General features: G+C 40.3%; 1 protein-coding gene across 2 annotated transcripts in view; it reads left to right on the forward strand.

The window, feature by feature from the left end:
• setd1ba (SET domain containing 1B, histone lysine methyltransferase a) overlaps nucleotides 1–12,337 on the forward strand; it is a 143,914-nt gene that overhangs the window by 69,518 nt on the left and 62,059 nt on the right. For both annotated transcript variants that reach the window (XM_041202537.1, XM_041202538.1), the window contains one exon: nucleotides 9,823–10,632. In XM_041202537.1, the coding sequence (XP_041058471.1) occupies nucleotides 9,823–10,632 (810 nt within the window). The remainder of the gene's footprint in view (nucleotides 1–9,822; nucleotides 10,633–12,337) is intronic.

Here is a 12,337-nt window from a genome sequence, read left to right on the forward strand (position 1 = left end):
GGGTAACTATACAACAGACACCCTCGACTCCTCCCTCAAACCCCCAACTAGTCCTCCTGACCCTCCAACTCACCATTCCTGTCCCCTGATCCAACCTGACTAGCCATAACCACCCAAACTCCACCCCCCGCCGACTCCCTCCTGTCCCGACCCAGCTCCTGCCCTACCCATTTACCTCATCCACCCTACCCATTTACACACCTGAACACTCACCCATTCACTCCTACACTCGTTCACTAAAACACTGAAAAGCTGTTTAATTGTCCCAAAGCTTTTCATTGTGTTAGTGAACACTTACCAGAATGCAGCAGCTAGTGCTGTAAAAAGAGGCATGGCTTGTCTTCTCCCAATGATGCAGCACTACAAGGAAGCAGTTCGATGGAAGACCACTCTGCATTTCTGCAGAAGCTGGGATTAGAAGACTGGCCAGAAAATGGAGCAGAGTTGAGGCACTGAAGAGTAGAAATAGAGCAGCAATCCAACGGTGATTGCCACTCCTTGGAAGTTTCAGGTGTGAGCTCAAGTGTCAATAATGGCAGACTATTCAATTTCATTGGCACTGCAGCCAAGTCTTTACATAATGTAAATGTGCACATTTCTAGCAGACTATTCAAGAATTGGACTTAGGATTGTGCAAGTCTTTCGTTGCTCAGCTAGTCACTGGATATATTTAATGATCCATGGAAGAAGCACTTAGGGGTATACAAGTGGATACAAGAAATGCAGAGTTCTTTCCAATTATGTGGACTAGGTTGAGTTCTATTCTGTTTAAAGTCTATTGAAAACATGAACAGCTTCAAGCTTTTAAAACTAAAATTAAAGCTCCTTGTATATCGGAAGACAAATGCTGCAAAGCTTTTTAGTTTCATGAGGAAGAGGCTAAATAATTTCAAAAATTTAGAATGCATCATCAGATACTCAATTTGTAAATGTACCACCCAGTTTTTAGGTTATTTTTGCTTCAATCTAAGGAGTGGATCTGATACCTGATGTGGTGCAATGTGTAACTAAGAACATATTTGAAGATTGTATCTTAACATGAGTAAGCTGGAATGTGATATTCATTATTCCTCTATTACATAGAATTGAATAGAATACAGAGAACGTGTAATTTTTATACCATAAGAATTTATTTGGAAAAAATAAAGTACCCGTTATCAACTATATTGTTTCTTTAATCCAGTCTGCTCCTCCGGGTGAGTTACGAATAGAACAGCAACTACCTTGACAGGAATTGTGTTCTTTTAGTAACTAGAAATATTTTCTATCACTTATTGTGTTTGAAACTTGCCATGACTTTCCCTAAAATAAACACTACAAAACATAGTTTATTCCTCTTCTTCTTGAACTTTGTTGGAGTGGGGCAGGTGCTTAATAGTGCAGCTCTTTTGATTATCACAAAATTTGTCAGTAAAATTTCAACTGCATAGTGTTGATCTATGTAGTCCTATATCATATTTTGATTTTAAATGCCATTACCACTTATTATGTGAAATTCAAATCTACGAACACAGTGCCTTCTCACCTTGATGCAATGGTTTCTATCAATGATCAGCCATTGATTAGAAGGAACGCCCCAAGGCAACAGGCCCTTATCTCAAGGAAATACGACCAACGTTGTTGTCGTTTTCAATGTGGATCATGAGACCATCTTTTTAACTGATGAAGTTATTGCAGTAGGGTGGGAAAATGTAGGTAATTCTGACCAAGAGAAAAATTATCCCAGATAATCAATAGTGTGCTAAATATAGGGAGAGGTGGTGGGATAACTTTTCCCCTTCCTCACCTCTGTTGTCTGCAACAAGATGTGTATTTTAGAGGGTGTTTTAAAACCTTCTTGAACCGTTGTGACTTTTAACAATACACATGAAACAGGATTTCTGGTAAGTTTAAATCAAAAGAAAAATGTTTATTTGTGCAAAACGCTGAAATGTAAACGCAACAAAAACACTCATTCCTCAAACACACGTTCACATACACGGAAGCAATGATGAATTCTAGAATTGAAGCATGCACTTATGTTATTAATAGAATAATGAGAAACAAATCATGTGTTTAAATTAGTCCTTTAAGATACAAGCATTGAAGGCCTCAAGGATTTTCTTTCATGGTTCTTTGAAGATAAAAACGGAGGCTGAAAGCTTCTTGGTTCCACCAGAGTTGTGGTGGAGTTTCTATGGAGATGAACCTTTGCAGGTGAAGATAATTAGTCCCTCTCTCACTACCTGGGTTGACTGGTTGTATTAGGCAGGGTTTCATTCTTCTTGTTGGAGGATGGTCGCTCTTGTGTCCTGTTGGGCTCCAGACTCACTTGTCTCTGGCTGATCCTTGGAATAATAAGAGGTATTACCTGAAGTCAGTTTCAATCATGTGATCACATGATCAATACTTTATTGTCCATACAAATGATTCCGAGTTAGAAGCCATTGCTACATAATGGGGGATGAATGGTGGCCATTTACACCTGCGTGTGATAAACTGGTTTCTCCACACCTCTGTTAGGTTTCGAGTTTGCAGACACTGAGTCTGGGATGACCATTGAATTTGAGTTTTGGTAAATACCCTGAAAATAGGAGCTGTAAATTCCCCAAGTGTTCAGCATTCTGAATATCTTTTCATGGGATAGCCCTCCACTCATATACATTTACATTTTAATGACTTTCCAGAGAACTGAGTTAGTTCTTTGTCTGTGCAAAAATCAAAAAAGGTTACCTGTGGCCACCTTTGCAACAGCATATGGTTCATTGTTTAAAATAATGTTAATTTCAAAGCGTCCACATTGAATAAAGTGTGTAGCTTGAAAGTTAAGAATATGACATGTCTTTACTGGGGATGACACCAAATACACCTGTGCTGTACCATTCTGAATTTAAAAGCCTCTATTTTTCTGTGTATCTACATAACTTATTGGTAATTACAATTTTGTAATGTTTTCCCTTCAAGACAAGTCCCCATATAATAAGGTAAATGAGCTTGTGGTGCAGATTGAAATTGGCAGGCATGATGTGGTGGGCATCACGGAGACATGGCTGCAAGGGGATCAGGACTGGGAGCTAAATATCCAAGGATACACGTCCTATCGAAAAGATGATAGGCAGGTTGGCAGAGGGGGTGGGGTTGCTTTGTTAATAAGAAATGAAATTAAATCGATAGCAAGAAATGATGTAGGGTCAGATGATGTAGAATCTGTGTGGGTATAGTTGAGAAACTGCCAAGGTAAAAAAACCATAATGGGAGTTATGTACAGGCCTTCGAACAGTTGTCAGGATGTGGAGCACAAGATATACCAGGAGATAGAAAACGAGTGTAAGAAAGGCAAGGTTACAGTGATCATGGGGGATTTCAATATGCAGGTAGACTGGGAAAATCAGGTTGGTAGTGAATCCCAAGAAAAGGAATTTGTGGAATGTCTACAAGATGGCTTTTTGGAGCAGCTTCTGGTGGAGCTTACTAAGGAACAGGCAATTCTAGATTTAGTGATGTGTAATGAGGCAGATTTGATAAGGGAGCTTAAGGTGAAGGAACCCTTAGGAGGAAGTGACCATAACATGATGGAATTTACCCAGCAATTTGAGAGGAAAAAGCTGGAATCAGATGTAACGGTATTACAATTGAATAAAGGCAACTACAGAGGCATGAGGGAGGAGCTGGCCAGAATTGACTGGGAGATGAGCCTAGCAGGAAAGACAGTGAAACAGCTATGGCAGGAGTTTCTGGGAGTAATTTGGGAGACACAGCAAAAATTCATCCCTAGGAAGAAGAAGCATACTAAAGGGAGGACGAGACAACCGTGGCTGACAAGGGAAGTCAAGGAAAGCATAAAAGCTAAAGAGAAAGCATATAACGCGGCGAAGAGCAGTGGGAAACCAGGGGATTGGGAAGCCTACAAAGACCAACATAGGACAACTAAAAAAGAAATCAGGAGGGAGAAGATTAACTATGAGGGTAAACTAGCCAGTAATATAAAAGAAGATTGCAAGAGTTTTTTTTAGATATATAAAGGGTAAGAGGGAGGCAAAAGTGGACATTGGGCCACTGCAGAATGATGCTGGAGAAGTAGTGGGGAACAAAGAAATGGCGGAAGAACTGAATAGGCACTTTGCATCAGTCTTCACGGTGAAAGACACGAGTAACATCCCCAAAGTTCAAGAGAGTCGAGGGGCAGAGGTGAGTATGGTGGCCATTACCAAGGAGAAGTTGCTAGGAAAACTGAAAGGTCTGAAGGTGAATAAATCACCTGGACCAGATGGATTACACCCCAGAGTTCTGAAGGAGATAGCTGAAGAGATAGTGGAGGCGGTAGTGGTGATCTTTCAGGAATCACTGGAGTCAGGGAGGGTCCCAGAGGACTGGAAAATCGCTAATGTAACCCCCCTGTTTAAGAAGGGAGTGAGGCAAAAGACGGGAAATTACAGGCCGATTAGCCTGAAGTCAGTCGTTGGTAAGATTTTAGAGTCCATTATTAAGGATGAGATTTCAGAATACTTGGAAGTGCATGGTAAAACAGGGCAAAGTCAGCATGGTTTCATCAAGGGGAGGTCCTGCCTGACAAACCTGTTAGAATTCTTTGAGGAGGTAATGAGTAGGTTAGACAAAGGAGAGCCAATGGATGTTATCTACTTGGACTTCCAGAAGGCCTATGACAAGGTGCTGCACAGGAGGCTGCTCAGTAAGATAAGAGCCCATGGTGTTAGAGGCAAGGTACTAGCATAGACAGAAGATTGGCTGTCTGGCAGGAGGCAAAGAGTGGGGATAAGGAGGTCCTTCTCAGGATGGCGGCTGGTGACTAGTGGAGTTCCGCAGCGGTCAGTGTTGGGATCACAACTTTTCACTTTATATATTAATGATCTAGATGAAGGAACTGAGGGCATCCTGGCTAAGTTTGCAAATGATACAAAGATAGGTGAAGGGACAGGTAGTATTGAGGAGGTGGGGAGGCTGCAGAAGGATTTGGACAGGTTAGGAGAATGGGCAAAGAAGTGGCAGATGGAATACAACATGGGAAAGTGTGTGGTAGGAAGAATAGAGGCATAGACTATTTTCTAAATGGGGAGAGAATTCAGAAATCTGGTGTGCAAAGGGACTTGGGAGTCCTAGTCCAGGATTCTCCTCAGGTTAACTTTGCAGGTTGAGTCGGTAGTTAGGAAGGCAAATGGAATGTTGGCATTTATTTTGAAAGGACTAGAATATAAAAGCAGGGATGTGCTGCTGAGGCTTTATAAGGCTCTGGTCAGACCACATTTAGAATATCGTGAGCAATTTTGGGCCCCGTATCTCAGGAAGGATGTGCTGTCCCTGGAGAGGGTCTGGAGGAGGTTCACGGGAACGATCCCAGGAATGAAAGGCTTAACATATGGGGAATGTTTGAGGACTCTGGGTCTCTACTCGATGGAGTTTAGAAGGATGAGGGGGGATCTGATTGAAACTTACAGAATACTGAAAGGCCTGTATAGAGTGGACATGGGGAAGATGTTTTCATTAGTAGGAGAGACTAGGACCCAAAGACACAGCCTCAGAGTAAAGGGAAGACCTTTTAGAACAGAGAAGAGGAGAAACTTATTTAGCCAGAGAGTGGTGAATCTATGGAATTCATTGCCACAGAAGGCTGTGGAGGCCAGGTCATTGAGTGTATTTAAGACCGAGATAGATAGGTTCTTGATTGGTAAGGGGATCAAAGGTTACGGGGAGAAGGCGGAAGAATTGGGTTGAGAAACTTATCAGCCATGATTGAATGGTGGAGCAGACTCGATGGGCTGAATGACCTAATTTCTGCTGCTATGTCTTATGTTCTTATGGTCTTATATTCTGTTAAATTGATAGCATAGATACTTGGAAGTAATTGGAAGGAAACAATCTGATTAAGAAATTGTTTTTACATGATGCACTGTAACAAAAAAGCTCAAGTACTTTCATCTGTCATTTGAGCCCTTCTTTAGTTTATGCAGGATGACATCCAAGTTAAAGGATTAGATATTGTATGTGATTGCTGGATGTTCATTGAGTGACAACAGCTAATTTAAGGGAAATAATGTTATTAACGTGTATTGGAAAAGCAGAGCGATTTAGTGAAAGTTGTAGAAAGTATCTTGTCAGATGAAAATGGCTCTTTACTCAAGCCCTTCTCTGCTTTTCTGCTGACTTGCACATCACAAACTTTTATGAGGGTTTTCACCTGGATGCCACTCCAGCAGCTTTACGCAAAATGTTGCATCTTTGCAGAGTGTACAAAATTAGCCTTTCGGCAAATTATTATTTCCTGATTAAGGGAATATTTTACTTGTGGAAGATTGCATTCATTCCCATGAAATGAATATCACTTTGTCCAGGTGAACAGTGCACCAATTACAGCCACTTTCCTTATTGTATAATGGGCGACTTTTGTTTGTCCAACTATTTAAAGTAATATTCCATTAAAACCATCCAATACAATTAATAACGGATGTGTGGTTTACTAATTCTGCGAGAAAAATATTAAAAAGACTGAAAATCAAAGCTGTGATATGACCCCACCCACACACATGGTGGGTGGGCAAAGTGTTAAAGAATTAAACATGTGGAGTATGTCCCTAACCTATCATACAGATGCCCGCTGCCATTTTTTGTTTTTCCCAGTTTCTAAAGGAAATCTTCAGCCTCTTCCAGCCCCAATAGACAGCTCTCCACTGCCCCAAGACCTCCCAATTGCTGACCTCCCCACAACCCCTTTCTCTCCACACCCCCCCCTTTCTCTCCACCCGCCGCCCCACCCCCCCACCCCCACCCCCCAACCATCCACTTCTGATTGCTGATCTTCCTTTCTCAATCGCAATTTCTCTTACCTGCTTCATGAACACCAGCTGCAGTTTCGTGCTGTGGGTAACTCCTCCTGGTTGCTGACCAGGTTGCTAATTTGGCTGTCTGCTGGGAAGGAAGTGGAACAAAAATATGTTAATGAGGCCAGGTCATTTGGTTCCCTGGCCTTTCTGGGTTCCTAGCTCGTTTATGGTCTATCCTGCACCCCTCCCCATAAACACCAGGGGCCAATGATTCTTACATTATACTTTTATCTCTCAACTGGAATAACATGCTCCTAGTCCTGTTCTAATCCTATGCACTTCTGCCCATTTATGAATTTGCCATGCGTGCCCCCATAAATTAGAAGGAATAAATTTTACTTTGTCATCTTGTGTAATACTTAGTAATGGAGAAACCTCCTGGTATTTTGATCACAGTTGAGCTCCTGCCTCTGCATTAATCATATGCCCGCTGCCTTTGTTTAAATGCCTTTGTTTAAATAGTTAGATTAACAAGCAAAGCTCACAGCTCTTACACACTGTATACTGGAACAGCAGTTGCCTGGAAGTAATTAGGTGATCCATATACAGAATCAGTTGTCTGCTCGGCAGTGCTAATGATCTTTGTAAATATATTATTAATGGAAGGCATTGATTGCTAGTTCTTCAGTTGGTGTATGAATTGTTCAGCACAAGTGACCAGATGGAGTGGATTTGATAGATAAGACACAGGTTTTGATTACAAAAAGGGTATTCAACTTAAACACTTGTCTGTATGTCACTGGGAATAGATCTGTCAATGGGAGAGGCAGCTGTATTTCAGTCATGGATTATCTTGGAATAAGCTAAATCTAGCGTAGTGCCAGAAAAGACAGTCTGGACTGAAATTTACTCCTCTACTGCATTTAAAAAAGAATCAACATTCTTCTATTTACATAATCACTCCTATTAATTAACTCTTCCTATGGTAGTTCATTTGAACAATGTCCTTTTTGGGGATTAGGGTAATTAGTTGGTTTCTAGGTGAGAAATCAACATGTTGTGAAATCTTAGTAAGGAAATGTGAAGACCATGCTGGCTCCAAGCCACACCAACAGCAGGCAGATGCCTGGCTAGTGAGTGGTGTTTCAGTGGTCTCTTCAAAAAAAATACACACAGCATTGAGTAAAAGGCACAAGAAAGATGATCTCAAATTATAATATTGCTACCATCCCTCTAGAGGCTGATATAGTTTAAAAAGCGATTCAAACTTCCAGTTAATAGCTGAAAAGAATGACACAACAAGATTTCACGTTTTAAGACTTGTACTGTAACGAATGACTAAAAACACCCTTAATTAAACACATTTTTAGGCAACTTATACCTTAAACTACAGAAAGTAACATTCCTGTTTTATACTTATTGCACTCTCCACAGGATTACAGTCCTTATAGCAAACAGTCCACAGTCACTTCCAGCTTCCAAAGGGTTCATGTTGTCCCTTTTCATAAATAGTAAATTTGAGTGACCTTCTCCAGGCGTTTTCCTCAGTTGTCAAGAGAGTTTCCCAAATCCACTACCAGCAGTAAAGCCTGCTCCAGTGATTCCCCCCCTAGACATCACACCATGTAGAATCTTTGGTGAATGAATTGATACCTGAACAAATGTCCCACTGATCCTTCCACACTCTGTACTGTGGGCCATGTACAGCCTTTTGTCTAGCCAGCTGGCCCATGAAATTCTAATAACTGTTTGTATTTACATTTATTGGCAGGAATGTTCATTAAAATTTTGTTTATAGCACTATTGTATGCATCCCATTGATCGTCAAGTCAAAAGTGCCCATTAATAAATTTCTGTTTTGTCATTGGCTTTGCTGGAAATAAAGTTGGGAGAGATGCAAAACTGGCTGCAAATTCGCTGGCACCTATTATACACTATGGCAAAAAGTCAAAATATACCCTGTTTAACACTTTGAGAATTTAGTGATCTAATCACATCCAAGATTAGAATATTAGTTTCACAATATATAATTGCCCAAGTTAGAGGATGTGAGAAAGAAACATTTCTAAATGTGAACATTTCTAAAGCTCTCCATAATTCATGGTACAATATATAAGCTGAATACAGTTTTAAATTAGTTTGAAACTGCATTGTGCACTGTTAATTAACACTAAATGTGATGCTGAGTATTGGATGACTGCTTCAATCCCATTATTGATTATGTTCCTTTATTAGAATAAAGCAGTATAAGCTCCAAAACAAGTTTCATTTCCTGGTTAATATTAAATCCTTCTTTCTTGGTCCTCAGCAAGCATGTCGTATTGGAAGCCGTGAGGCTATGAGATGTTGACTTTGTGTATCTTTCTTCTCTCAGTTTGATGTTTATTGCGAGGTTCACATTAATATTAATGCAGCTATTTCCTGCCAAGTTGTTTCATTCTGGATGTTGCCAAGTTCCAGAAGTTTCTTGAATAGAAATATAAAATTTTTTTAGCCAGCCTGCACTAAACTTCACAAAATGTAAACCAAGCAATACTTTTTTTTCTGTGGGATGTGGACATCGTAGGCAAGGCCAGCATTTGTTGCCCATTCGTAATTGTCCTTGAGAAGGTGGTGGTGAGCCATCTTCTTGAACTGCTGCAGTCCATTTGGCGTAGGTACACCCACAGTAGAGTGCCAGGAAGGGAGTTCCAGGATTTTGACCCATCAACAGTGATGGAACAGTGATATAGTTCCAAGTCAGGATGGTGTGTGAGATAAAATAAAGATTGCAATCAAGTGGAAACATTTGAGAACCATTTTTAAAAGTTTACATAAAAGTTGTAAACATTAATTCCTACAAATGTATAATTTGAGATCAAGCATATTAAACCAAGAGGTATTACTGTTCTCAGTTAAAATATTTATATTTTGTATCATGTTCAGTTAAACAATGGTAATCCCTATTTCAGTACACGATAAATAACTTGATAATTTAAAAGGTTATATAATTTTACATATGTTTTCTATTAGTTCTATTTTAAAAAGTACAATTATTAAGATTATTTTAATTTCCTTGTTTCAACAGAGCCAACAGTCGTCAGGGGAAGACATGGAGATATCAGATGATGAAACAAATACGAGTCCAATAACCAGTGCAGAATGTTCGGAAACTATTGTGGTCAGCTCCTCTGCTTCTGCTATACCCATACCACCGCCAGGATTCCATCCACTACCCCCACCACCTCAAACTGGATTTCCATTGCCGCCACCTCTTCCTCCCCCTCCCCCACCACCTCCAACCCATCCCACTGTTGCTGTTCCACCCCCTCCGCTTCCTACTCGACCTGACTTGTGCCCTCCTGGAGTGCCACCTCCACCCCCTCCACCGCCACCTCCACCACCACCACCACCTCCCCCTCCCCTGCTTCCTCACCTTCATCCATTCCCTCCCAACATGTATCCATTGATGTCCATGGACCTAATGAACTGCATAGGCAACCAATGGGGGAGCATGCAGATGTCCTTTCAGATGCAGACTCAGATGTTGAGCCGTATGATGCAAGGTCAAGGGCCATCTCCTTACCCACCTTTCATAGCTGGTGGAATGAGCTTGCAGTTTGGAAATATGCAGCCATATCGCCCATATCTTGTGAATTCAAGTCTTGCTCATGGTCAGCAATGGACTCCGTTGCCAAAGTTTGATCCCACCGTCCCACCTCCTGGCTATGAAGTCAAGAAAGAGGATCCTCACAAGGCCACCATTGATGGAGTCCTACTGGTGGTTATGAAGGAACTTAAAAACATAATGAAGCGAGATTTGAATCGCAAAATGGTTGAGATGGTGGCGTTTAGGACTTTTGATGAATGGTGGGAAAGGAAAGAACGCAAAGCAAAGGTAAACTACACTTTTTAAATTTGAATTTTAGCATTGAAACCTCTCCATTTTGGAGTTAATGCTGACATTTTGTTATTGTAATTTATTTTAATATTCATTCTATCATTGTCCCTGTTATAATTCACCATTCACACATTTTACTACACAAAGGATATGCAAGTGAATAATTCCCACGGAGGATGCACAAGAACATCTCTCTCCCTTTCACAGGACATGCTTAATGTGGGAATTGTGGGTACATAGTTACCTCCTCATGTAGTGCTACCTCGGCATGATACATAACTGTCCAGTAAACTATTCTTAAAATAGATTCTCCTATTGAAAACTTAACTAAGCAAGAACTTAGGCATGAATGTTTAGGTTGTTAGTTGACCAGTAAAGATATTGGAGCCCAGACTTTCAGGTTGGTGTTATCTTAATTCTGACATTAATTTATTTACAGTGTTACAATAGTGAATGGAAACCTAGGATTGGCTATCTTATTGGTGATTGTGATCATTTGGTTTGAAATTGTGCTTCCTCTGCTCCAAGGCAAGGATCTCAAGTTGACTGCAGCTTTTCTAAACTAAGAATTAAATAGTTTCATAATAAAATGTTATCCATTTTATGTAGTTGACTAGCACAGGATTAGCACTGGTTTAATAGACAAAAAAAACACCGATACATAGCCATACTAGATCAAACCAATTTCTCAACATGAATAGATGTATATTAAATCAAAGAATTGTCTCACTTTAACTGCATTGTTTTTGAATATTCACTCAGTTGTTTCTTGGGATTGTGCTAGTTGGCAAAGGCCTAACTCTTCATAGGTTTTTAACAACATTTTATTACTTGAATTTGATGCTTTCCAGGTGTTCAGTTTGACAGCCAATGTACAAAGTTATGAAACCATGCTAATAGTTTGGCTACTGTGTGAGGCACACTTAGCAACAAAAGAAAATTGGACAAGAACAACATCAACTGAAGCAAACAGGAAATTATTAGATGAGGCTATTGCTAATTCCTTGCTGCCTCAAGATATTTAATACTAGATTTTTGCTTCATGTATCACGGTCCTGTTCTCACAGCTAAAGAACTTACTCCTGAAAAGCTCATTAAAATTTATTTAAATATTATTAGGAAATATAGTGGCCTAAATATTGAGAGTTACTGAGGCAGGGGAGGGGCAGAGATTTGGATGGAAAGACTGGAAGTACTGGTTTCCCTGCATGCTGAAAAATTTTAACTTCACAGTGTGCACCTTGACGGGGTCCCCACCCAGAAGTCATCCTGATTGACAAACCAGAGGACATAGATTTAAATTGCCAAAAGGACCAAATAGAAAATGAGAATTTTTACTTCGTGAGTTGTGATCTGAAATGCACTGCCTGAAAGTGTTGTGGAAGCAGATTCAGTAGTAACTTTCAAAAGGGAATTGGATGAAAACTTTAAGGAAAGATTTTCAGGACATTGGGAAGGGACAGAGCTATGGAAGGATTTGGATACTTGTTTCAAAAAGCTGGCACAGGCATGAGGGGCCGCGTTGCTAATTTCTGTGCTGTGAGATTTCTCAGTTCCTAGAATAATAAGAGGCTTCAGATAAGAACAAGGCATGGCTGATGCAGACGAACCAAATCTGGTGATGAATCTCTGGACCAATTATGTTCCAAGTTTGTGGCCCTCTGTATTAATGAAGAAAAAATGGGGTCTGTGCTAAGGGATT

The sequence above is a fragment of the Carcharodon carcharias genome, chromosome 13 (genome assembly GCF_017639515.1).
Source record: "Carcharodon carcharias isolate sCarCar2 chromosome 13, sCarCar2.pri, whole genome shotgun sequence".
NCBI lineage: Eukaryota > Metazoa > Chordata > Chondrichthyes > Lamniformes > Lamnidae > Carcharodon > Carcharodon carcharias.